Below are 27634 nucleotides of genomic sequence, written 5' to 3'. Positions count from 1 at the left end.
TTTGAATGAATTGTTATCCGACACTTTGAACGCAAAAGGCGAGCTTCAGGTTGGGTGTCTGTCTGTGTGGCTCTCCCACGCGTGTGCGGGAGTAGTTCCTCCTCCAGGGCGGAATGTGGAGGTCAAATAAAAGCGCTCCGCACGTCTGAGCTCTCCGCAGAGGTGCGCGCGAGAGCAGGAGGGGCAGGACGCACAGGGAGAGAAACGCACAGAGAGGGAACTTGGAGACTTGAAGAGGATTACCTCAGCCACTGGACTGCTGCGTCTTCTCGAGCCTCCATTGCTAAGAAAGGAAGGTTTAACCATCGGTATACTTGTGTTTCATCTCATCTGTAAAAATGACCGGTGGCCCGTTGGGCACGGCGTTGGCAGTGGCTTTGCTCGCCTGCACTGTGCAGTGTATGCCGAAAGGAACGGGGAAACATAGGAGACAAGCTCAGGAACACTCGGTGTCATCCGTGTCCCAAGGTATGCGATTCATTGTCCATGTGTTCGTTTTTGTTTTGATCCATTGAAATTGTAAATTTAGTAGCGTATTTTGGGTTTTACGCACGCAGATAGTTAATTAAATGCTGGAAAATACACATTAGGGATCCTCTTTTTCTTCTTGATGTGATCGTGGTTTATTGTTGAGAAAGTTAAAACATTGTTGAGAAGGGTTCTAAAATATTGCTCAGAAGGGTTCTGTTGTGTGCTCTGCAGATGGATGTGTTGAGGGAGGTCAGCTTTATGGAGTTGGAGAGCAGTGGGAGCGCAGTTATCTGGGCAGCACACTGCTCTGCACTTGTCATGGAGTTTCTGGTATAAAGTGTAAATCAAAGCCTGATGGTGAGTCCTCTTACATTGCGTTTGTCCATTGGGACACTGTAATGGATGAATATTTCCTAACTTGGTTAAATGAATAACCATTTATATGCATGCAAAAATATATTGCATTTGATAAGTTTAAGTTTGAAGTGTTAACTCTGAATAGTATGAAGAACAAAGTCCATGTCTGTTCCCAGCTGAGGAAACCTGCTATGATAAAGTAAATGCTCGCTCCTATCGGGTTGGAGAGACTTATGAGAGGCCCAAGGATGGGATGATCTGGGACTGCACTTGCATTGGCTCTGGCCGAGGGAAAATCAGCTGCACCATTGGGAGTGGGTAGACTGGAACTTTCCTTCACTGTACCTTATGGCACTTTGGAAATTACGCTTTTTGGAATTGCGCTGCTGTTTACCTACTTGGCCTCTGTTGTAGACCGCTGTCATGAGGGAGGGCACTCCTACAAGATTGGAGACACATGGAAGAGACCCCATGACACTGGAGACTACATGCTGGAGTGCGTCTGTTTGGGAAATGGGAAAGGAGAGTGGACCTGCAAACCTGTTGGTGAGTTTGAGCATTTAAAGAATTGGGAATTTTGTGGCTTTTTGTCTGTGTGTTTGCTATGATATATATGATAGTATACTTAGCAAAACATTAGCAAAATTCATTTTTAGCCAATATATGCCATTTAAAACAGAACAATACTATTGATGACTCATCATGCACTACAGATTTATGTCCAGTCAAATGCTTTCTAGAATAAGACTGTCCCTCCCCTTACTACCACATGTAACCTACTAGTAAGTATCAAGTCATGGTTCATGGCTGTGTCACAAACAGTCAGCTAATTTGTTTTTAATGGGGTTGATCCCTCCAGTATGTCGCACCCCAATTTCCTGTTTCAATATGAAATATGTTGACACAGGCAAGAAACTGTAATCATCAAGTAATTTAATGGGCTTTTAAAATGAAATATAGTGGTTTTGGACATGATGGAAAGGAACTGAGATACATTATATAAGTAATAGTATTAACGTCATCATATTATTAAACAATTTTTTTTCTTAATAGCCGAGCGCTGTTATGACAATGCAGCCGGCATATCCTACATGGTTGGTGAGACCTGGGAGAAACCCTACCAAGACTGGATGATCGTGGACTGCACCTGCCTAGGAGAAGGAAGTGGACGTATTACATGCACATCCAGAAGTAAGAACTCCACCCTTTTTAGAATAGTGGAACAGTCCAAACCATGCAAAACTCCCTTTACCATTCTCCCATCTGTCCAACTGGATTCACTTTAATTATCCACTCAAAATGCAGTTAAACCCTCTGGCTTCAGCGCAAGGACTTTTTAAACTGGCTAAAAGAGGGAAAATGTTTTACCTTACTGTGTTTTTCAAAAAATGTTTATTTAGAGGAGCTTAACCGCAATATATTTCTGCTGAGAAACATCTGCTTTGTATGTTTGTGTGTGCATCACAGATCGCTGTAACGACCAGGACACACGCACTTCTTACCGGATTGGAGACACGTGGAGCAAGACGGATTCTCGCGGGCACGTGCTACAGTGTTTGTGTACTGGAAATGGACGTGGAGAGTGGAAATGCGAGAGACATGCGTCACTGCACACCACTAGCCTGGGTAAGAACCTCACATTTTTGTTAATTGAAATAAATCTAAATACTATATATATATATATATATATATATATATATATATATATATATATATATATATATATATATATATATATATATATATATATATATATATATATATATATATATATATATTAGATGGAAACCTTAAAACAAAATCTGGCAAATAATAATAAAAACAAATTCAGTTAAAAGTTAAAAATTAAAAGTTAACTCAAAATACTGCAGTATTATATAAAAATACAAAAGTATCTCTGACCTAAAGATAAAAAATTCTGCAATTATTTGTTTACTCTCATGTATGTTTACTCTCATGTATTTCCAACCCCATGTTGTTATTTTTGGAGAATCATCACAGCTATTTTTCATGTGACTGTTCATAGTGACCACATCTGTCAAGCGCCAAAAACACTAAAAACAAGTCTATATTAATGTGAATGGTGCCCTTTATAACAAGTGTTTTGAAATAATACAATTGCTTTGTGCAAAAGACAGAAATCACTATTAATTTTTATGATCTTCCCCTTCACAGAATATGAGTGGCTCAGATTAGCGTCATCATCTCATGACTGAATATCATGATGTCCAATCTATTTCATTTGGTGTATATATTTATTACTGTATATATTTATTTTTAGTGCATTTTATCTAAAATTATGTTGATATTAAATAATTTTAAGACTATTTTGGGTGCGCCTGGATGTTTGTAGAGGCCCCCTAGTGGACCCTGGTGGCCTGGTTGAGGCAAAACATGTATCCTCATGTGTTATTTTGTGCACTAGGTACTGGGTCTCGTGTGGTGACCAATGTCCAGCCTGCAGTGATTCAGCCACAGACGGTGCCTGAACACCCCACGGAGGGATCCTGTCTGACAGACGCAGGTGTTTCCTACACCCTGGGCATGCGCTGGATCAAGACCCAGGGCAACAAACAGATGTTATGTACCTGCTTGGGGAACGGTGTCAGCTGTGAAGAGTCAGGTTAGTGTCTTGATTAATCACATTTATGTCATTGTCGATATAATGACCAGTGTTCATTTAGATCGAATGCTTTGCTTGTATCTCATTTTTTTATTTTCATGTGTGATGTGTGTGTGTGTGTGTATGCAGAGAGCCAGTCCCAGGTTTATGGTGGGAGCTCAGGTGGCCAGCCGTGTGTGTTTCCTTTTATGTTCATGGGGAAGACATTCTACTCCTGCACGTCTGAGGGACGCAGTGATGGGCAGCTCTGGTGCAGCACCTCATCCGATTTTGAGAAGGACTACAAGTACTCCTTCTGTACCAGCAACAATGGTAAGTTTATATACATTCCTGAAAAAGTTAGTGGTCAGTAAAACTTTTTTAATGCTGTTTTTAGTTGATCAAAAATACAGTATAAGCAGTTAAATAATAATAATTAAAAAAAAAATTCTGTGATGGCAAAACAGAATTTTCAGCATCATTACTCCAGTCTTCAGTCTCTCATGATCCTTCAAAAAGCATTATAATATGCTGATTTTGTACTCAAGAAACATTTCTTATTATTATCAGTGTTGAAAACAGTTTAATATTTTTAATTTAATAATAATCAGGATTTTTTGTTGAAAAGAAAGTTTAAAAGAACAGCATTTATAATGCACATTTTCACAACATTATAAATGATTTTGCTGTCATTTTAATGCATCCTGAATAAAGTATTCATTTAAAAAAAATAAAATAAAATCTTATCCCAAACTTTTCATACAGTAATGTAATTCTAAAATATCTGATTCAAAATAGATATTTAGTGTGTTTTTTTTTATTTTTTTCTTATAAATCCATGCATAGCATAAAAATCTTCAGATATCTTTATTTTTGTATCACTTTTTTTTTTTTTTTAAATATTGCTCTTTAGTGGTTAAAGCTCAAGGCTGGTTATTGAAATATTGTTGATTTGAGCCCGGAAAGATTTATACTCTCATCACAGTTATACTCTTGAGCATGGCACTTTACTCCTAACCCTTGGGTGACTGTTGCTGTCATAAATTTATTTCCTTGAAACTGCTACTGTTTTTCACTGGTAAATATCTTCACTTTTAGTTATTGTCACAACCAGAGGGGGAAACTCCAATGGTGCACTCTGTCACTTCCCATTCCTTTACAATGGCCGTAACTACACTGACTGCACCGCTGAAGGCAGGAGAGATGGCATGAAATGGTGCGGCACAACTTATAACTATGACCGAGAGCAGCGGTTTGGCTTCTGTCCCATGGCAGGTAAGCGCCAGTTTTACACTAGCAATAAATGTTGGATCCAGAGAGAAAGAGAGGGTGACAGGTTAGGACTTGACAGGAGCTTGGAACATAGGAAGATGGAGAATTCTAATGTTATGAAAGCATTTTTGCCCTCTAAAGGTCCTGGATCTTAATAACGTGCCTTGAGCACATCATTTTATCTTAAACTTCTCTTAAACATCGCATTCCAGGCCCCATTCTTTTCCTTACTTCGGGCATATTAGCAAAAAGACTGAATAGATAAATGAAGTGTCATTACATACGTCTCACAGCTTTTTCAATCACCTTGTGCTCTGTATGGGAGGAGATCTGATAACAGTTAAGATGAAGATGTAAACTATGTAAAACAAAAGATCACTCCACACCTATTCAGCCATATTTACATAAACACCCCCCTTCTGACTGAGCTTTGAAGGGTGTCTCTTTCACCAGGGTGCCAGTTAGAGCCAAGCGAGTGCTGGAGTTTATTGATAGTGGATAGATTTAGTGATCTGACATAGATTGAAACCAGAGCTGCTCTTTGTGTTGTCCCATAGTGTTTGTTTTGTAGGGTGCAGAGATACTTGTCTCGACACAGGAACCATTATCAAAAACAGTTTTGGTTTTCAGTACAAGCAATATCTTGATTTGTAGGTTTTACTTACTGTACTGAATGTGCAAAATGTGGAAAAGAACTGGTACTTTCGAAGCTTGCCGTGGCCCCTCGGCTGTGCGGGACTGCAGACGGAGGGGAGCTTGGCTTTGGACCAGAGTCTGGTTGGCAGTGGAGCATATACATCTGGCCAGTCTCCAGGGCAGCTGTGTAACCTCCTCCACTCTAAACCTTGGAGAGATTTCCTCGCTCTCATCCCCTTTTATTAACCAGATACACCAATCAGAGATATCCCAGTTAAAACAATAAGGCTGATAATGAGGAACTGCCTTGAGCTTTATGGATCTATGGTCATTAGGATTGAGTTGTAGCCATTTGACCCCAATTGAGCCCCAAATGACTTAACTGATTAATTATACTAATCTCTTTAGGCCATTGAAAACAATTCAGCTAACTGGCTTGGGTTTTTGTGCTCAAACTAAATTTGAACTCTGATGTTGTAGAACTACTTTTTGCTGAATTAAGTTTGTTTCCTAGTTTGAGCTTTCACTATTATTGAACTCAGCTGAATCAACACTGAACTGATTGACTTAATGAAACTTCTTCAGAGCCGCTTCAAGTTAAATTGATTTAATGAACTTTGCAATGTTGATACTGTCACTGAACTCGCCTGAATCAACATTGAGCTGAATAATGACACAATTGCCTTTTAAGATCTGCTTCATTGTTGAAATTGTAGTTGTTTCATAATTCAAAAACTTTGCATCATTAATACTATTATTCCCTTGTTTATTTCTGTGAAGCTGCTTTGAAACAATCTGTATTGTATAAAGCACTATATTAATATATATATATTTGCCATGTTCCCATTGATCCATTTTTGCTCCTCCTGTACTTCATGCTTATTCTTGTTCTTTGAAGGACTTAGAGGGTTGTAATTTGGAAGTTCTCAAGTGCTTCCAAAACAGAAATATGCTCATCTCATTGGTTGAACCGCCTTGAAGTTTGGTTATATTTTTAGAACAGTTGAGGAGAATTTAGAAGTTTGTGAACAATGTCAGCATCGCAGGGGCTACAAGTGTATGATTAAATGTATTTCTGCTGTTTACTGATGTAAGTGTTAATGTTGATGGGTTTTCATCAGCCCATGAGGAGGTGTGTACCACTGTTGAGGGTGTGATGTATCGTGTGGGAGATCAATGGGACAGACGCCATGATGTTCTGGGTCACATGATGCGCTGTACATGTGTGGGCAATGGCCGTGGAGAATGGAGCTGCATCGCTTACTCACAACTCCAAGGTGAGAGTTGTCAATTCTCTCTCCCATTTGTAATGGATGAACTTATGTATCCATGTGTGAGTTAACATATGCATTTTCATCTTCAGACCAGTGCATTGTGGATAATTTGACCTATGAAGTAAATCAGACTTTTACTAAACAACATGACGAAGGCTACATGATGAACTGCACCTGTTTCGGTCAAGGCCGTGGACGCTGGAAGTGTGACGCTATCGGTGAGCCAGCCACTTCTAGGATTTCATCAATTAGAAGTGAAATTAGACATTTGTCTTCATTTGCTTAAATGAAATTTTTTTGAAGCAATTAGATTGTCTTTTCCTTCAAATTGGAGCCTTAGGATCAGCAGTTTTAGCCTTGTTCCCTTTAAATGACAGAACTAATGATTGGATAATAACCATGTTACTCTGATTTCCATTTCCAGATCAGTGCCAGGAGCCAGAGACTAGAGTGTTTTATCAGATTGGAGAGTCCTGGGACAAATTCATTCAGGGAATCCACTACAGATGTTACTGCTATGGAAATGGCATCGGAGAGTTGAGCTGCGAGCCTCAGCAGTCTTTCTCTAGTGAGTAAACTTCATCTTTTTTGGGGTACATGTTCCCTCTCTCGTGCACGCATACGCACAAACACAAACACAGTATGTGGGTCTCAATGTGCACTGTTATAAGTAGTCTTGTGGGCGTGGCTGGGGAGAGGTTTGGAAGTCAAAGGCTTCCAGATGTTTACTGAGAGCAAGAGTGCTGTTTGCCGTCTCTTCCAGGTGTTTTGTTGGAGTGGCGATTAGGGTTCGCTCTTCCTTGTGATCTTTTCTTTTACAGCTTTCAACAAATGCTCGTCCTCTAGGAGCATTTGAAATCAAGGATGTTGGTTTTAAGATGCACTCATCCACACCTTGATTTGGTGCTGTCCATGTGTTTGCCGTCTGTTCTTTTGAAGTTCTGTGGATGGAGAAAAGCACACACCCAATCAACACAGCTGTCTCAATCACCCCCTACGGCCCTTTTGGCACTGTTTGTTTGTGTTTGAGTTTCTTTCGTCCTGTGCTAGGAATAAGTTTGAAATTCAACCAAACCTGTTACTTTTTCTGCTTGCACAGCATCTGTAAAGTCATTTAGTGATTATGTAGTTTCCACTGTTAATGGTTGCCTCAAGTCTCCAAACTTTTGTAGAGGAAAACTGACAAGCAGGGCTGGACAGTATGATGGTAGAAATGTCAATTGGCAATTCTACTAATTAAAAAAAAATAAAAATTCAAGATTAAATGGAAAATAGCATAGTTTTACAATGGAGACTGATTTGTTGATTACAATAAGAGTGATTTAATTTTGATGTGTCTGTGCCATGCTAAGCCTGGTGTTTATTAAGGACTTCAAATATTGGTTCATCCTGTTCTATTTATAATACGTTAATGTTTACATTTTTTTTATCCAATCCCTTTTAGCCCAAAAATAAATTTGTGAATTACTTGTATTTTTTGAATACTCCTTTTTGTAAGAGCTTGTTGGGGTCAGAAGTGATCCCTTTGCTCAGTGAGTGGAAGCAACCCCAGAGCAATATCCCTCAGTAATGGCGGCCAGCTGCGAGAACGTAATGCAGACTAAGTGAACTTTAAGTGCTGTGTACAGACTACCCTCGTGGCAGTAACTGGGAAAAATGAGGGCCAGATTGAAATCAGAAGCAAATTGGGGATATTGCCTTATGAGACTGCAAGACACTTAATAAGTTTTAAATAGTGTTGTGAAATTTGTTGGGTAAATAATAGATATTTACCACTTCAGAAAAGTTGCTGGGGATTTGAAACTGTTGTGATTGTTAAAGCAGTTTGTCTGCTGGGTTTAAAGGTTTATAAGTCTGAGACGGTGGTGGTCCTCATGTCTGTGGTAAGAATCTCACAGGCTAGTGCAACGTTTCCCATTTCTGCGTTTACCAAAAGGAACAGAACACAGTAACGCTACAAACATTTTTTTCTCTTTCCTAGAACACTTAATGTATTTTGTTCTCAAAATGCCAGTTGTGGAAACCCTGTTCAAATACTCTTTTTGTTTTGTTACAGTATTAGCATGATGAGCTTACTACTGTAGCATGTTATTCTAAAGACAGATTTTTAAATATTACATTTTGCATGTACAGGTGCTCTTGGCTGTAAATATGATTTTAAATATTGAATATCATTTATATATCTCCATCAGGTGGTCATCGTCCAGTCCAGGTGATTATATCAGAATCTGGCAACCAGCCTAACTCCCACCCCATCCAATGGAACGCGCCGGCTTCTGCACACATCACACAGTACATACTCAGGTGGAGACCGGTGAGTCTCTTTTGTGACGCTGCATGTCCCCAAATTTATTTCAGATTGTATCAGAGAGGTTATTTATCTAATAAAATTGATCAACCTACTCGTTTTTGAACAGAAAAATACCCATACCCAGTGGATGGAGGTAACTATTCCAGGCCATCTGAACTCTTACACCATTGCTGGACTAAAGCCAGGAGTCACCTACGAGGGTCACCTCATCAGCATCTTGCGTTTTGGACGTAGAGAAACCACTCGCTTTGATTTCTCCACTGTGCATGGCTCATGTAGGTCATCCAACAGTGCAAATGGGTTTCATTCACTAAATGTGCATGTATTTGTGCATAAAACCACACAATTTCCAAGCATAATTCATGCTTGAATTCATCAGTAAGTTTGTGAATGGGATTAATTGTATCCAAATGTTTGGAAGTTATGTCTGCTAATGTTCCCCTTTCCATCTCTTCCCAAGTGGCAACCTCTGAGGGAGAGACCACCCCGCCTCCTCCGATGGTGGACACCTCTGAGTCTGTGACTGAGATCACTTCCAGCAGTTTCGTCATCTCTTGGGTGTCTGCGTCCGACACGGTGTCTGGATTCAGGGTGGAATATGAGCTGAGTGAGGAGGGAGGGCAGACTGGACAGCCCATGGTCTTGGGTCAGTATGTGCATCACAAGTGTGGCATTTTTGGAGGGAGGGCAGACTGGACAGCCCATGGTCTTGGGTGGGTTTGTGCATCACAAGTGTGGCATTTTTGTTCTAGTCAGCTTTCCAGACCTTCCTCATACGGCCACATCCGTGAACATCAGTGAACTTCTCCCAGGAAGGAAGTACACTGTAAATGTGTATGAAGTGACAGGAGAAGGAGAACCTTACCTGATCCTTACTACTTCCCAGACCACAGGTGAAGTCTTTTTTGCTTTTTCTTGGTCTCTCTGCTTCACCTGTCCTGTTTCTAATTCTACAAAAAACTAATGGATGAACCATATATGAATTTGTGTATTTCTGGGCGCACTGAATATTCATTAGATAAGATGTAGCCTTGTATATTTAAATGAATCTTAATTAAAAATATAAAAAATAAAGATTAAATAAAGTCTTCCTACTTATAACTAAAGTGTGTTTATGTGAGAAATTTCACTGCTGTAAAAAGTCTAAATTTCTTGTTGACGTTCAATTGCCACGGACATATATTCTCATATGCAGTATTTCACACAATAATAATGTGATGTTTTTGGCTTGTGCTTCTGCAGCTCCGGATGCTCCTTCTGATCATGAAGTGAAGGAGGTGGGGGAGACCTCCATCCTCATCAGCTGGTCTAAACCTGTGGCTCCCATCACAGGTAAACACAGGCTTTTAGCCTGTTGTAAAGCAAACCATTATGTGTGACCTATACACAAACTGTACACAAAATATAGATGCTAACAAGTGTATGTTTTGCTTATTTAGGTTACCGTGTGGTTTACACACCATCTGAAGAGGGAAGTTCTGGAAGCACTGAGCTGAACCTGCCTAGCACATCCACATCACTGACCCTGGGTAACCTTCGCCCTGGACTGCTCTATAACATCAGCATCTACTCAGTGGAAGAGAATCTGGAGAGTGAACCTATTTTTGTCCAGGTCACCACTGCTGGAGAACCACTGGCAGGTATGAAATCACTATATTGGTGAATCTAGAAAAAGGGAAATTAGTAATATAATACCTAATAATAATACATTTCCCCCCAAAATTATCGTTGGTGTAAAGTGTTTGAAATAATTTGTCAAATTAAATATTAATACATATGATTAACTATCATGAGGTGACAACACAAAAAACTGTAATGTTCCAAAAATAGGCTTCTGTTTTATTAAATATAACTTTATATTCATTTTGGTTTTAGGAGTGAATTACGATATAGATCTGTTCTTGAATTATTTTATGAGATTCACCCTCATTTTTAGAGAAGACGTGTTACTTGAACTCAGATGTGTGTCAGGATATGTCTGAAGATAATAACTTCTGTTTAACAAATGGTCTGATCTCTGTAGTGCAGTGGAAACATAACATGATGTCATCAAGCCATAAATGTCTTTTATTGTTTTCTTTCGACCAGATTTAGGTGTTTTGTCTGGCAGCCCAAAGATAAGATCACATTTGAGTTGAGTCAGCTAGTCGGCGTCCAAACGCCTGTGAATCCCTTAAAGGGTAATATGGCGAAAGATCTGCAGAATTTGATTTTTATGGGGACTGGCTGGGAGAAAATTTCAGAGGGCTGACTGTTTCATACTGATCTGGCAAATCAGCAAACATTGCAACTTTCTAAAACTGACATTTGTCTGGTTTTTACCCGCATTGACTTTTATAGTATTCTTCTATGTAATCTTGATGATGCAAATGCTACAAAATTGGTTCCACAAACATTTTAGCTTCACATGCAATCAGGTTGTGAAGGTGAAACATTATGGCTGGTTCTAAAACAAACAGTCCAGAAAGCCTATTATTCTTTTCCTGTCAGGCCGGCTGGTCTGTCGGTAGGGTGTCTAAATTCCTTTGCTCAGATGAGCAAGCTTTACAGAATAAACACATGGATTGCCATGTTTAAATCAGAGGCTATGATAAAGGTAAGCACGTCAAAGGAAGGTCAGAAATGAGGTTTTATGACTCAAGAGACAGAAAAAGATTTTGTCTAGGAGCAAGTGTTATGATAGAATGAAACTTTATCAATGTAGTCTGAAAGAAAAAAACTATTGTTTTCTGCTCACAGAGGAAGTCCCCTCTCCAACCGATCTGCAGTTCTTTGAAGTGTCTGACTCTAAGATCACAATCACTTGGACCGGACCATCCACAGTGGTGTCAGGGTATCGTGTGTCTGTGGGCGAGGTGGGTCCAGACGGGTTGGTCGAGAGAGAACTCCCGTTCCCAGTGACACAGAACGCTTACGCTGAGATCACACACCTCCAGCCTGGAACCCTCTACCGGTTCTTCATCTTTGCTCTCAAATCAGGAGAAGAGAGTGAGCCGCTGGTTGGAGAGCAAGCTACAAGTGAGAAAATAAAGATTATTTCTATACTGCAAAAAATAGGCTTCTAAATCAACTTTGCATAGTATATTTATAAAAAATGATACATAACAATATAACATAATCAGTTTGATAATTGCACAGTATACTAAACATCTTGCCTAACTGTTTCTATTATTTTTGGCAGTATGATGCATACTAACCCTGTACATCTTTCTCTTCACAGAGCCCGACCCACCCACCGATATTCATTTCACTAATGTTACTGAAGACAGTGCTGTAATCATCTGGTCAGCTCCTAGAGCTCAAATCACAGGTTACAGACTGTTCCTGACTGTCGAGGGCTCAAACCCCAAACAGCTGCGTATTCCTGCCCGCCTCTCGCAGTACACACTCCTCAACTTGCAGCCTGATACTGAATACACTGCCACTTTGCATGCAGAAAGAGGCAATGTGCTTAGTGAGGGATCCCTCGCCACCTTCACTACAAGTGAGTTTCTTTTTTTTCTAAAAATTCCAAATATATTTGCTTGTTCTAAACAAATCCTATAAATAAAGAGTGCTAAAGCAAAAGTCCTGTACTTTCTGTCTTTCAGTTCAGCCCATGAGAAATGCTCCTTTCTTCAGCACGGATGTCACAGACACCTCCATCATTGTCTCCTGGACCCCTGCGCCTAAAATTGGATACAAGGTACTGAAAACTGAAACATACCAGAGCACAGCTGTAGGCGATCACTCTTTATTTTAATGGCTGGTGTGAGACACATGTGAAAGTACTCTTGAGAAACTGACTTTTGACAGACTTCTCTCTCACGTTTACACACATTTCAGTCATGATCACTCAATACACAGTGTTTAATCTCTAATTCTGCTCTGCAGTTGACCGTGAGGCCCAGCCAAGGTGGAGAAGCTCCGAGGGACATGATCTCAGAGTCTGGTAGTGTCCTCATCTCAGGTCTAACTCCTGGAGTTGAGTACACCTACAGCGTCCAGCCGGTCTTTGACGGTCATGAGCATGGCAACCCCATCACTCGACGCGTGGTCACTCGTAAGTGTGAAGAAACAGCATTTCTGTGTCCTTATTATACTGAGCTCACTGAAGATGTGGGAGTGTTGGTGGAGTTGTGCAGCTGTCTCATGACTGTCTGTCTCTCTGTCTACAGCTCTTTCTCCTCCCACGGATCTGAACCTGAAGTCCAACCCGAACACTGGAGAGCTGACCGTTCAGTGGAGCGATGCTAAGATCCCAGGTTAGTACAGAGATATCCCTCATAATAAAACAAATTCTGTTTTATATGTGCTTGTTAAACTTCAAACAAATATACACTTCGGTTTTTCTGAAAACCAAAAGTGACAGTAAAGACATTTATAATATTACTATGTACTAAATATTATTATATTTTAAATAAATGCTGACCTTTTGAACAATATTAATATTGAGAAATGTTTCTTGAGCAGAAAATCAGCAAATTAGAATGATTTCTGAAGGGTCATGTGACACTGAAGACTGGAGCAATGATGCTGAGAATTCAGCTTTGCCGTCACAGGAATAAATTACATATTAAAATAGAATTCGGTTATTTTAAATTGTAATACTATTTCACAATATTAAAATATTTACTCTATTTTTGATTTTTTGGATGTAGATTTTGTGAGGATTTTGTGATTGTTTTTTAATTGTTTTTTTTGAACGATTTTAGTGTTTGTGTGTTTATGATATTGTCTTTATTATAATTATAAATAATATATATTAAATATACCATATATTTTATTATATACAATAATTTAAATGAATAAAAGTAATGGAAATTTCTACAGTGAAAATACATATTTTCTAGTTCAACTTAATTTCTGGTTTTTTAATTCATCAACAAGAAATTTATTTCTGAGTGAATCATTCTCTTTAGTTGATAGTTTTCAATAAAATCGCTCAAACCAGTTCATAATGTTCCAAATACATTAATCCCAATGTTCCAGTAATTGCATACAAATAACTAATAAGTTCACTGAAAAGTCATGGAAATTCATTTGGTCTAAAAAAAAAAAAAAAAAAAAAAAAGCAGGAACACTTCGTAATGAAAGTATGTTCTGTCCTTTCTCAAATGAGCTCATCTGATCACTACTCAAATGTACTGCTTGGTCTTCCCTTGGTAACCCTTGTTCTGTCCCCGCAGACATCACTGGTTACAGAGTGACCTGCACTCCCACCAAAAGGCAACAAGAGAACTCAATAGAGGAGTTTGTGAAGGCAGGACAGAACTCATGCACGCTAGAGAATCTGAGTCCAGGAGTGGAGTACAATGTCAGCGTGTTTACTGTGAAGGATGACATGGAGAGTGTTCCTGTCTCCACAACTGTGACTCCGGGTAGGTATTAGAGCTTTTTGAAACACAAATCACCTCTCACCTCAATTATTTTGAGTAACTATGCATAAACTGGGAAAGCATATGGATTGTAATCCGTGCAGTACTTGCTTTTAATGTCTACTGAGACATTAAATAGTGAGAACAGAGAGATTACTGAATACACATTGCTTTCTGAGTAATTTTTAATAAAGCATATGTTTCTGTTGTCAGCATTAATCCTAGTCAGTTGATTTTGGCAAACAGAACATAAGAGCTCAATTTCATTTCACATTTTTGGTCAGTTTTATGAAAAAATTGCATATATGAATTTGTGATTGTTCTATCCTCATAACACAAATTCCTAACACTCATCTCCATGGTTCAAAATTCACAATATGAACCATGAAGGATCTGTTTTCCAGTCAGATGACTTACCTCTGTCTTTCTGTGTTGTGTCTATGTTGGGCCTCTGGTACCTTCTCTCCTCCAGATGTGCCCAAAATAACTGACCTTAGCTTCATCAACATCACTGACTCCACTATCGGCCTCAGCTGGAGTCCTCTTAACTCCACCACCGTTACCGGCTACCGTATTACGGTGTTGGCTGCTGGGGAGAGTGTCCCGATCTTTGTTGAATTTGTGGAGCCCACGACAGGCTTTTATACTGTGCACGGTCTGGAGCCTGGTATTGATTATGACATAACCGTCACCACAGTCACAGAAAACGGAGAGAGTGAACCCATTATCATCACCCAGCAAACAGGTAAGAGTGTGTGTGTGTGTGTGTGTGTGTGTGTGTGTGTGTGTGTGTGTCTAACTATACTTGTAGGGACAAAATTGCTGAACAAGGTCTCCAAGACATTAGAGACAAGTAAATCAACTTGTTCACTATTAACTAAAGAGATTTCCCTCAATAAACTGCTAATTTGCTGCATATTAATAGTTAGTTAGGTAGTTGTTAAGTTTAGGTATGGGGTGGATTAAGGGATCTAAAATATGGTGATGCAGAATAAGGCTTCAATATGTGCTTTATAAGTACTAATAAACAGCCAGTATTCTAGTAATATGCATGCTAATAAGCAACTAGTTAGTAGTGGGAATTTGTCCTTATAATAAAGTGTTAGCAGTAAATCTGACTGAGGACAGATTGTCTTTGTTGAGGACTTCTTAAGAGGAAAAAAGGTTTGTTGACAATTTAAAATAATGGTTTTCTATTTTAGTCTGTTTTGAAATGTAATGTATGTCTATAATGGCTAAGCTTCAGTGTCACATGTGATTTGCTGCTCTGGAAAGAGTTATGCTGCTTAATATTTTTGTGACAATCAATATTCTTTTGTATTATAAATGTCTTTACTGTCACTTTGGATCAATTTAATGCATTATTGGTGAATAAAAACATTAATTTCTTTAAAAACATTCTTACTGACTGCAAACTTTGAATGGCAGGGTATATAAAAAATATGGGTTAGAGTTGGATGTTAATGGGAAATCAAGATAACGAAGATAAAAAAACAACAACAACGAAGTGCTCCTTTAATTGGTGGTCAGTACTTCAATACTTTAAAGTACTATTATTTCAGCTATCCATGGACTAGAAGTGGAAACAAACCTGTAAAAAATGCAATGACCTGTTGGCCTAGATGAATGTGCAGTAAATCTGTTCCTTCATACTTGTTTAACATTCTTGTTTAAGAAAATTCTTACTTCTTATTTAAGTATATATAGCATCCATATCCCTCTCTGAAAGCAGATTGAGGAAAGACTAGCAGCTGTGTCTTGTTTCAGCACTTTACTGTTCTTTTTCATACTCTTCCCCGTCTCCTTTTATGTCTCTTTCTTCCTCACTCTCTTTTTGCTGAAGAAAACTGATGTGTAGACACACATGGCATCAGTCTGTGTGAAGTCTGCTTTCACATAAACAGATTCTCAGTCACACCTCTAAAGATGGTGCTCATTTTCTCACTCTTTCCTCTACCAGTGGCCTTTAAAAGCAAGCCATAAAACTAGAGGTTCAGTATGTAGTTCAGTAGTATAATTTATCAAAATAGTATGTAAATAATACTAAAATAACACTGTTTGAGAGCCCTCCAAAATGTGACACTGGTAAAACACCTGTAATAATATAATGAAATATATCAGAGAAATCTTTCATCAAAAAATAAAAAATAAAAGTTGTAAAACTTGTAAAAAGTTGTAAAAATTGTTGTAAAAAAATTTGACTGTTGTTAAAATTTTATTAAGTTGTTTAATTTGTTGTAAAAAAATTTGACTCCCATCTGGCCTGTCATTTGGAGAAGTGACCGCAGACACTATGCTGGTGACCTGGAAAACCCCTCAGGTGCCCAAATCCTCTGATATCAACCACTACATCATCCGCTATCATCCAGTCGATGACGACGATGACACCACTGAGCACACTGTGGATGGAAACACAAACTATGTCGTTCTTCGCCGTAAGTTTCTTATGGAAGAATTGATTGTTTTTAGTTTCTGTATTGAACACACATTAGTAATAAGTCTCTCCGTGTGCTTTCAGATCTTGTGCCAAACACTGAGTACATGGTGAGTGTGATTTGTGTCTATGAAGAGAGAGAGAGCTCACCTGCCATTGGCACTCAGAGAACAAGTGAGTTTGTTGGCTAAAACTGTAGAAATCTTAAGATTTGCGTTAAGATCTGTTTCATTGGCTGCATCCTTTTACTTCACAGTCCTCGATGCACCTGTCGGCCTGCAGTTCTCTGATGTTGGCACCAACTCCTTCACCGTACGCTGGCAGGCTCCTCAGGCCGTTATCTCAGGATACCGTATCCGCTACCAAATGACCAGTGGTGGACGTGCTAAAGAGGAGAGACTGCCCCCATCGAGGAGCCATTTCACCCTCACAGGCCTGACCCCGGAGACCGAATACAGCATTAGCGTCTACGCCGTCAGCGGATCCCGCGAGAGTCTGCCTCTAACTGGAACTCAGTCTACCAGTATGCTGTTACTTCCTGCCTTTTGACTTCTCACTGCAGCTCATATTAGATGTTCTTAGTACTAATTGTCTCTCATTACTTTTTTCTGTTAGTCTCTGATGCTCCCACTGACCTGGAAGTTATCTCCTCAACGCCAACCAGCATTACCGTTCGCTGGGACGCCCCCTCTGTCACTGTGAGGTACTACAGGATCACACATGGAGAGTCGGGTAGGTGAATGGATCCTATTGAAATAGTGTTGATAAGTTTGTCACTTAAGGCCTGTTCACACCAACACAAATATTCAGCATGAAAATTTAGTCTGATTTTCACATGCGATGTGTCTGTTCAAAACAATGCATAAAAAAACAGCAGATGGATTGAAAGAAAATGTAGATTGACTCTAGATTGACAGTAGATGATTCTTTTAGAAAAGCAGAAATTGCCCTGGTCTCTCCAAGACACACATACTGCGCAAGTTTATGTCTCTGACCTCTGCTTGTCACAAAGAAAGGAAGTCAAGCAGTATTAAAATTTTTCTATCAGCTGTTCGGTTTTTTGTTTATGCTATGATGTTAATCAAATAATACAAAATACAGAGACAAGAGAGCTGGTGTCATGATAAATCAGGTCTCTATTAAGACCCCAAGCAATACTATTGGCTCATCTAGCTTATACACCCCACATTTGCTCTTACCTTACATGTATTCACAATAATCTTTTAAGGTAATTATGTTTCAAATACACATTTTAAATTAATATTATGTATGTTTGGTATAACTAGTTTTATGTAACAACAACCGCTCTGGTCAAAGTGTAAATTCTGTTGACTGAATTGTTCTGATTTTTCACATCCAGGAGGTTTTGACGCCCCTCAGGAATTTACTGTCCCCGGCTCCCAGTCTACTGCTACTATTGATGGCCTCCGTCCAGGCACCGATTACACAATCACTGTTTATGCTGTGACCGGCAGAGGGGACAGCCCTGCGTCCAGCACCCCCATCCATGTTATACACAGAACAGGTATGTCGAAGCATGTCTGTCAGGTCTTTGTTGGTTGGTTTGACAGACTTTTTAAGGATTTAGGAAGACAGGATAGTGTAAAATTACTGTAATTCACTCAGTTGAGAGCAAAAAGTTATAAATAATGGACTTTGTTTCTTTAAACATAGATATTGAGTCTCCATCAAAGATGGAGGTGACTGACGTGAAGGACAACACTATTACTGTACGCTGGAGCCCAGCAGTGGGGCCCATCTCAGGATATCGTGTCACAGGAACTCCACTTAATGGACAGGGTCCTACTTTCTCTGAAGTGGTTGCTCCAGGTAATGTATATCACTCTCAATAAAAATATTGTGTTGTGCCTACTTTTGAAATAAAGGAGGTAACACTGTCAAAGTGAGAGTTACATAGGTGTGTTTTTCACATGTACTTGCAGACCAGACTGAAATGACATTCTCTGGCCTGATGCCGACAGCGGAGTACACTGTCAGTGTGTATGCTTTGGGACAGGACGGAGAGAGCCCCCCTGTGGTTGAAACTGTAGTCACAAGTAGGTGCACAAACTTGTGACAGTTTTTCTCATAAAGTGTGTAAAAGTGATTGGATCCCTTGTGAAACAGAAGTACGCTTTAGCATATTTTTAAAAAGAATACTTATTACAAAAATAATGTACTTTAAGTAAAATTTTTAAATGTTAAATGCAATTAAATAAAAAGTCATAGATTCAGTTTATATTAAATGCAATTAGCTGAACATTAGAATGCTTTTAGACCCACTTCATTTTAAATGTAATATCAAATAACACATTACAGTTAAAATTATAATCAAGTACTTTGCATGTACTTTAATGTCAACACATCAAAAAGTACTTCTTTAAAGCATAAACAATGATTTAAAATGTACTTTAAATTTGTAATTTGACATCATCACAAAGTGTACATTTTAAATGTGTACTTAAGTGTGTTAAGTCATAAAAGTGTAAGTACACTTAAGTGGCCTTTTATTTTTATTAATATCATTATTAATTTACTATATATAATATATTCTTCAGTTAGTACAACAAGTGCATATTCAGTACAGTTAAGTTCACTTTTTCACAAGAGGTGTTAAGGACATACGAAAGTATCACTGTTAATTTATCAATTGGTAAATATTCTACAATATTTCAGATGTAATGACATCAGGTTTAATTGAAACCGATTCATTCATAGATTCAAATGTTTCTTTCTCTAGTGGTGGATAAACCCAAAGATCTGTCCTTCACTGACGTGGACTCAACGTCCATGCGCATCTCCTGGGAGGGTCCTGATGGAGTGGTCTCCTCTTACAGAGTGTTGTACTACAGTCCAGAGGAGGGAGAGAGAGAGCTGTTCCCTGCCCCACGTGGAGATGATGAGTCTGCAGTGTTGCATGGCCTCAGACCGGGCACAGAGTACACTGTTAAAGTCATCGCACTGCATGACCGGACCCCCAGCACTCCACTGGTGGGCACTCAGACAACAGGTATTACTTTAAACAGCTGCTCTTCTACTATTTAAATTAGATCTACCAAAATTCTGTTTTTCTAACTATAATAATTCTTTAAATGTATAATAGTAATTTAAATTATTTTATTATTATACTATAAATCAAATAGTATAAACTGTATTATTAAACTATAAATCAAATAGTAATCACCAAATCTTGATGTTAGAATGATTTTTGATGGAAAATGTGACTGGAGTAATGATGCTGAAAATTCAGCTTTGCCATCATATATATCCTGGCAACCATTACAACATCCCAGTATTGTGGCAGTGAGTCTTGAGTCCTTTAGAAAATGTTCAAATCTGGTAATATACTTAATGTTTCATAAATGTTCTCTTTTCCCCCTGTAGCTATTCCTGGGCCCACAAGTCTGCACTTCTCCCAAGTGGGTCCAACATCCTTCACTGTCTCCTGGTCTTCTTCGGACGTCAGGCTGACAGGTTACCGTGTGGCCATCACCCCCAAGAGCAAGAATGGACCCACTAAAGAGGACAACATCTCCCCTGACTCGACTGAGTTCCACGTCACTGGACTCATGGTGAATAACCATCTCACGTTTGCAGAAGTTCATTCTCTCAAAATGTTAACCTTATTGATATTAGACGTAATGTGGAACAAATTACTTTTTTCTATGTTACATGCTATGCTTTCATGCTTTTTATGCCAAAAAGTCCTTAAAAACACCACTGAAAGCTTTCATGGAAAAATCTAAACAGCTGTTCCTCTGGTTTTGAGGCATTTATTTCTTGACTTTAGCTGTGGTTGTGGGTTACTGGTAGTCAGAGAGCAATGCTAATCTCCATCAGGCAAACCTCACATTGTACATCTACCTTGTCATTTTGGTCAGTGGGTAGATCAAAGAGTAAAGCCTGTGCCAGATTGTTTCAGAAAATTATATGGTATTTTGTGAAGCACATTTTAAAGGCTTTGCTTCATTTTCTTTTCCCTTGTATGTGTGTTTATAGCCTGGCACTGATTATGAAGTGGAGGTTTATGGTGTGAAGAACTCTCTCACCAGCCGTCGTGTCAAGGGAGAAATCACTACACCCGACAGTAAGCCACCTTCCATAAAACGGCTCTGAATTACACCCGCATTCTCCACCAATTTGCTGTGTGCTGGCCAAAACTCAATCTAGATCTCATTTTCCCAGACATCAGTCCACCTCGACGTGTCCGTATATCAAATGTGAAGGACTCCTCCATCACTCTCACCTGGCGCTCTAAGACTGAGGCCATCTCTGGCTTTCTGGTAGAAGCCACACCCACCACGGGCGGCCATAACCCTATCCAGAGAACCTTTGAACCTGATTCACGCACCTACACCATTACTGGTACAACACAGCACAGCGATAGCTTGTATTACAGGCTGTAACATATGCTTTGTAAATATTAGTTTTGAAAACTGAGATTGATTTGATTATACGAATTGCTTTCTATAGGTCTGGAGCCAGGAACCACTTATAAGATCAATATCTATACTCTGAATGGAAGCGCACGTAGTGAGCCTTTCAGCCTTACAGCTACTACAGGTACCTTATAACATATAACATAACATAAATATAACATTATTATTTTTATTAAAATATTTAATATTTTTTCAGCAAGACCAGTTATCAGCCCACCCACAAACCTCCATTTCACTTCTCTGACTCCTACTTCAATCTCCTTTACCTGGGAGCCTCCACGAAGCACTATCACAGGATACTATGTGACCTATGAAGAGCCTGGAGACAATCCTACAGAGCTGACCCCTCGACCTCAGGCTGGCAGGACCTTCGCTTCCATCTCTGGTACTGTTCTTTCCCAGTTTATGGCTTTCATAATATTGTACCTTTTTGTCTCCCATTATTTATACTGATAGTTTTTTATTAACCTTTTTGTGGTCTATACGTGCAGGTTTGAAACCAGGCACTGAATATGTTATCAAGATTGTGGCATTAAATAACGCTCAGAGAAGCATTCCACTGATTGGAAAGGCAAAAACTCGTAAGTACTTTGTTTGTGGTTAGTAAGATTATTTGTAACATGATCCATCAGAAATCATTTTAATATACTGAGTTGCTGCTCAAGAAACATTTATTATTATCAGTGTTGAAAACAATGCTTATTATTATTTTTGTGGAAATTGTGATAGTTTTTCAGGATTCTTTAAATCCTTCATAAGAACAGCATTTGTTTGAAATCTTTTGTAACATTATATGTTTAGTGACACTTTGGATCAATTTAATGTGTGCTTGCCAAGTAAAAGTTTTTTTTTTTTTTTTTTTTACCCCCAAACTTTGGAGCTGTAGTGTACTTCAACATCTACATTAATATTTTAAATAGTTTGGTGGTACTATTTGCACACCGTTATTATAATACATTTTATTATGATATTTAATGAAGCTATTAATACAAATAGCAAGGTTGGTGATGTGTATTATATGATATGTGCTGCTCTTTTTTTAAATGACTTTAATTGAAAAGAAATAAATGCAAGGCTAATCTAAGCAAAGCACAATGAATTAAATGCACTGTACATTGCCCTCTGCTGGCAACATTTGCTATTGCATTATTTTGCTAATTTGCGTGCTCCAACACAATTTTCCTGCTAGAACTGGAAAGTCACCAGCTGCCCTCCCAGCTGCCTGACCCCAGCCGGCCCAGCCATGACATCCTGGATGTGCCAGAGGACGACCACTTCAACAACCATGTGCATATGCTGGGGCCAAACAGACAAAAAACACTGGGGCAGCAGGGCCAGCACATCTACACTGAATATCAGAGCTTCAACCTGGGCAATAACGGCCAGCAGCCTCATGCCCCTAGCCACCGCGAGCCCTTGGTCTACATCCCCCTGCCAGGAGCAGATGGCCAGAGAGTGCCGGTGGTGCAGGTGAGCGAGGGACCTGAACCTGGCTTCCCCTTCAGTGGGCTTTTCAATGAGACAAACCTGCCCCAGGAAGCTCAGACTCAGACCACAATCATGTGGCAGCCTGTGCCACACACCTCAGAGTATGTGGTGTCATGCAGTCCCATTACAGAGATCAATGAGAAGACCTTCCAGGTGAGTAAACAATCATATCTAATATCAAAACTTCTGTAATTAAAGTATTTTATCTAAACACTACAGTTTAAATGTTAAGGGATGGTAAAAGTTTTTAATGTTTAAATGCTTACTGCATTTACTTGTTCAAAAATACAGTAAAACAGTAATATTGTGACATGCTATTACAATTAGTTTTTTTACATTTTATTTTAAAATTTAATATGCTGATGTGGTACTCAAGAAATGTTCTTTGGAAACCATAATCCATTTTTCATGTTTCTTTGATAAATAGGAAATTCAAATGAACAGCTTTTATTTGAAATAGAAATTTTTGTAACATTATAAATGTCACTTTTGATCAGTTTAATGCATCCTTGCTAAAAAAAAAATATATATTGATTTTTAAAAAAAAATCAAAGTTATCCCAAACTTACACCGAAACAGTTGTGTACTGTATATTAATATTTGCTGATGCAAGCCTCTAAATGAAGAGAATTTAATGTTTTACTGTATGTTATTGTAGTAGAAAGTAAATTACTGAATGGTCATTAAAGAGTTGGTTTGATGAAGGTCCAGATAGACATTTCAGGGTGTAAAATTAAATGCAAAAATATATAATGAAACAAATAAACGGGAAAAAGAAATAATACTTTTAAGTATAAAAAAATAAGTAAAGTGCAAATTTACCTGTTTGGTTCTGTATATTGCAGCTTCTAGCTATTGATGATGATGATGATGATCAGTGATTATTAATTAATACACTCTCCCTCTCTCTCTCCTTCAGATGCGTCTGCCAGGCACGTCCACCAGCGCTACACTGATAGGTCTCACCTCTGGTGCCTCCTATCATGTTCTTGTGGAGTCTGTCAATGGAGACCAAAAACAGAAAGTCCTGGAAGATGTTGTGACTGTCGAAAACAGTGGTAAATGATCCCTAACCCAAACAAATTTGTAACCATATTTCAGAAGTTTACATGCTTGTCCCTGACTCCTCATATTCTGTAGTTCCAGGGGCTGGAGTGATTCCCACAGGCAGGGATGTGTGCTACGACACATTCACCGCCACCTACCATGAGGTGGGCGCAGAATGGGAGCGCATGTCCGAGACAGGCTTTAAACTCTGGTGCAAGTGCCTTGGCCTCGGCAGTGGGCATTTCAGATGTGATTCATCCAGTGAGTGAATGAGCAGTGCTGCTACATGCTAAACACCACACCTGACTCTAGCATGGGTGTCCGGTTGCCAGTTAAAGACATGTCATGTTTCATATTTTTGCTACACTTGAGATTTTTTGTGAAGTTAAACACAAATGTAGAGTTCATTTTCATACTGTTGCCCATGCTAGCTTTTCCTGACATGTTTGTAGAGGTTATCAAACATGGCAGGCAGAGATGAGGTGGCTCATGTCTCAGATTTGTATTGTCAGCCTTTAACCAGACGATATTAAACTCTGGGATTAGCTTATTATGTGCAATAACCACTGTATGAATGTGTGTGAAGGATGAATTCACTGGAAACCTCAAATGTTTTTCTCTAGACACTTTTGAGGGTTTATGTACTAACCAATACGCATCTTTGAATCTACAGAGTGGTGCCATGATAATGGGCACAACTACCGAATTGGCGAGAAGTGGGACCGTCATGCTGAGAACGGTCACATGATGAGCTGCACTTGTCTGGGCAACGGGAAAGGAGAGTTCAAGTGTGAACCCCGTAAGCAGAGTTTTTCAACAGTTGAGTCTATGCAACTTTGAGCATTTAAGGTTTGGTCGGTTGATTGATGTTCATCGTCTGCTGTAGATGAATCTACCTGTTATGATGATGGGAAGCTGTACCAGGTGGGTAACCAGTGGCAGAAGGAGTATCTCGGAGCAATTTGCACATGTACCTGCTATGGAGGACAACAGGTAACACTAGGTTTTATGTCTTCTCTATATTTCCGTTTGTTTTCTACACATATATATTCCCATGTTTAAAACCATGCTGTCTCTCCAGGGCTGGCGCTGTGAGAACTGTCGTCGTCCTGGTGCTGAAGTTGACGTGGACCTCATTCAGCCTCCAGTGCGCACTGATGCTTACGACCGCTACAGAGAGAACGCCCTACGCAAACTGGTGAGTCTTTTATATATGTAAAAGACAAAGGCGTGGAAAAAAAGAAAAGAAGAACCAGACAAATCTTTGATGAAGGTCAGATTTTAGTATAATTATAGAAGATATTGTGTAGCATCGTGCACTATACACATTCAAAAGAGTCGTTAAGATTTTTAATATATTTAAAATGTCTCTTATGCTCATTGAGACTGACTTTTCATAGAAATAAAACTGTAATATTGTGAAATATTATTTCAATTTAAAATAATAATTTTCTAGAATTTATTCCTGTGATGCAAGGCTGAATTTTCAGCATCATAACTTCAGTCTTTAGTCACATGATCCTTCAGAAATCATTCTAATATACTGATTTGCTGCTTAAGAAACATTTCTGCATTATTAGAAATAAAAAGTTCAAAAGATAAGTAGCATTTATTAGAAACAGTAAAAACATTCATAATGTTACAAAAGATTTGTCACATTTGATCAGTTTAATGCATCCTTGCTGAATAAAGCTATTCATTTCTTTTAAAAATAAATCTTACCGACCTGAAACCTTAGAATGGCAGCATATATATTGTATTTCAAGGACTGTATATATTGCATATTATTATATTTATAATTATAGTGGATACTGTAATGAGGTTAAAGTAAGAGGGATATGTGATGTCATTCGAAAAGAAAAATTATTTTAGACATGGAGATAGTTTTTATATTTTTATTAAATTATGAACCCAAACTTTTTTTTTAATTATGTGCACTGCTTAATCGTACACAATCAGATAAATAACACGCATTTAATAAAGTAGTAAGAACGATTTAGAAAATGTTTGGATTTTGCCATAATTTTTTTTTTTCTTTTCCCCAACAGAACATTCAATGTCCAATCGAATGCCTGAGACCAGAGCTCTTGGCAGATGCTCAGAGCCCACTAGAATAAATGTGTCTATCAGTTTTGCCCAGTAATGGAGAGGACATGGCCCCCAGAGACTGTATCTAGCTCCTTTAGTGCCTCTCTGTCCTTATCTTCGCTCACACTGCAAACTCTGTCCTGCTGCTTCCACCTGTGACATCACGCCCAGAGACTAAACTTCTCACTCTTTTGATTGGTTGAGTCTGCAACCAGTCTTCCTCTGCGCAGTGGATGGAAGGACACCATCTATCTACACCGAGATTCCACTGATTTGAAGCTTGGCTGTTGACATCATTTCCACATCTTCTGGAAACTCAAATCAGTGGAACATCAGCAGAGAATCAACACATTTTGCCTTTGTGATTATTTTAAGTATTATTGCATATTGTCTGATTGTGTTTTTTTAATGATTTTGTGACTTTTTGTGTATTTTTGCCAGTGATCAAAACATTTATTGGTGTTCTTTTCTAAAACAAGCACTGTCTTACAATGAAAACCCTTGTGCCTTGTAGGCATTTTTTTTTTGTATGATGTTATATTCACCCCTCCCTAATCTGATTGGTTGGTTGATCTGTGGCCTTTGTGTTCATCTGAAGACAAAGGAAAGCACTGTTAATGAAGAAGTGAACTTTTTTTCTTTTATTTATCCCTTTTATGTGTTTTGATGGAATGCAGATTATGGGTGTATACTGTTTTATGTTTGTGTTTTAGGTGCCAAAGTCTTAACTACTGTGGACAAAAATACTTTTTAATAAAACTTTTTTTTTTTTTTTTTTTGTTTCAAAGTGTTTTTGTCAGAAGCTTCCAAGACAGTAAAGCACAATTGGCTTGTTTTTTTTTGTATTTTCTTGTGGTTTTTGATGGTGCTAGCATCAGGCATGCACAAAAATGTAAAATGTTTTAACCAGAAAATTCTGCTTTGTATATCAATCAAGTGGCATTAAAGAAATATAACACATGCAATGATTATCGTGCCACTATATTTAAAATACTTTTAGTTGTGTATGCATATTGAAGCTATGATATGTCACTTGGATGATTCCCTTATTACTTCTTTGAGCATCTAGAACCCAGTAAATGTTGACAGCCATTAGCAATGGTTGGAGCATGATTTTGTGGTATGTGTTTTTTTTTTATATGAGAGATTTTTTAGGTTGTTTGTTTGAAAAGAAACCCTGCAGAGATTACGTTTTATATTCATAATATAAACAGAAGTTGGGCTATCTGTTTATCTGACCAATGAGAGATTGTTTAGTTGTTAGTTGTGTATTCAGTGGTTAGTTTTTTGTTATGATTTGATGGATAGGTTTGGTTTATTTTAGTTTTTGTTATTTTGATTTAATGAATAGTTTGTTTTTATTTTTTTATATTTATTTTATTTAATTTTGTTCATATTTTTTTCCTAATTGGAAATTATGAATATATATGCTTGTGAATGTTTATATGTAGTCAACCAATGGGATGCTACATTTTTATTCTTTCCGACAAAAAAAGAAAACACTTGAATACGACAAGCTTATATCATTACTTCACAAGTTACGACAAGCTCATAATCACGACTTCACAAGTGGGAAATAGGAAATAGCACATGAAGGCAGCAAAAATTCCGCAAAAAGTGTGGTTTGCTTTTTTGCATAAACTATTTTTCTTGAAGAGTTTTTTTATTTTTTTTGTTTTTTATTAATATTATGATATTGTTGTGATTAATTATTATATTTTTTTAGTTGTTTTTTTTTTTTTGGATGTTTTTTTTTACATAGGCTACTTACCTTCAGTGATTTCTCTGGAATGAACAGATGGAGGTTGGCTTGGCTGCAGCTGAAGGAGCATGAAGCAGGAGCTGCTCCAGATAGTCT

At 38.4% G+C, this 27634-nt stretch overlaps 1 protein-coding gene across 1 annotated transcript; it reads left to right on the top strand.

Annotated features, from left to right (window-relative positions):
• On the top strand, positions 1 to 26549 carry fn1a (fibronectin 1a). Its single transcript, XM_042763405.1, is given in 46 exon segments — positions 1 to 468; positions 703 to 828; positions 1005 to 1142; positions 1243 to 1374; positions 1882 to 2019; positions 2296 to 2454; positions 3254 to 3451; positions 3581 to 3763; positions 4529 to 4705; positions 6460 to 6615; positions 6702 to 6830; positions 7037 to 7180; positions 8805 to 8926; positions 9030 to 9198; positions 9384 to 9569; positions 9688 to 9816; positions 10166 to 10255; positions 10363 to 10563; positions 11663 to 11941; positions 12144 to 12407; positions 12514 to 12608; positions 12797 to 12965; positions 13081 to 13167; positions 14092 to 14283; positions 14753 to 15026; positions 16525 to 16715; positions 16799 to 16888; positions 16971 to 17237; positions 17330 to 17446; positions 18075 to 18239; positions 18389 to 18544; positions 18658 to 18771; positions 19455 to 19724; positions 20099 to 20286; positions 20714 to 20801; positions 20900 to 21079; positions 21188 to 21277; positions 21350 to 21538; positions 21645 to 21734; positions 22343 to 22794; positions 23561 to 23699; positions 23782 to 23949; positions 24362 to 24487; positions 24575 to 24681; positions 24770 to 24886; positions 25737 to 26549. Coding segments are annotated over 46 exon segments (7440 nt in total). The 5' UTR covers positions 1 to 338; the 3' UTR covers positions 25806 to 26549.
• Positions 26550 to 27634: the final 1085 nt, after the last annotated feature.

This window comes from Cyprinus carpio, chromosome A9 (genome assembly GCF_018340385.1).
Source record: "Cyprinus carpio isolate SPL01 chromosome A9, ASM1834038v1, whole genome shotgun sequence".
NCBI lineage: Eukaryota > Metazoa > Chordata > Actinopteri > Cypriniformes > Cyprinidae > Cyprinus > Cyprinus carpio.
The sequence above is the reverse complement of the archived record's forward strand: the minus strand, read 5'-3'. Positions and strand labels throughout refer to the sequence as shown.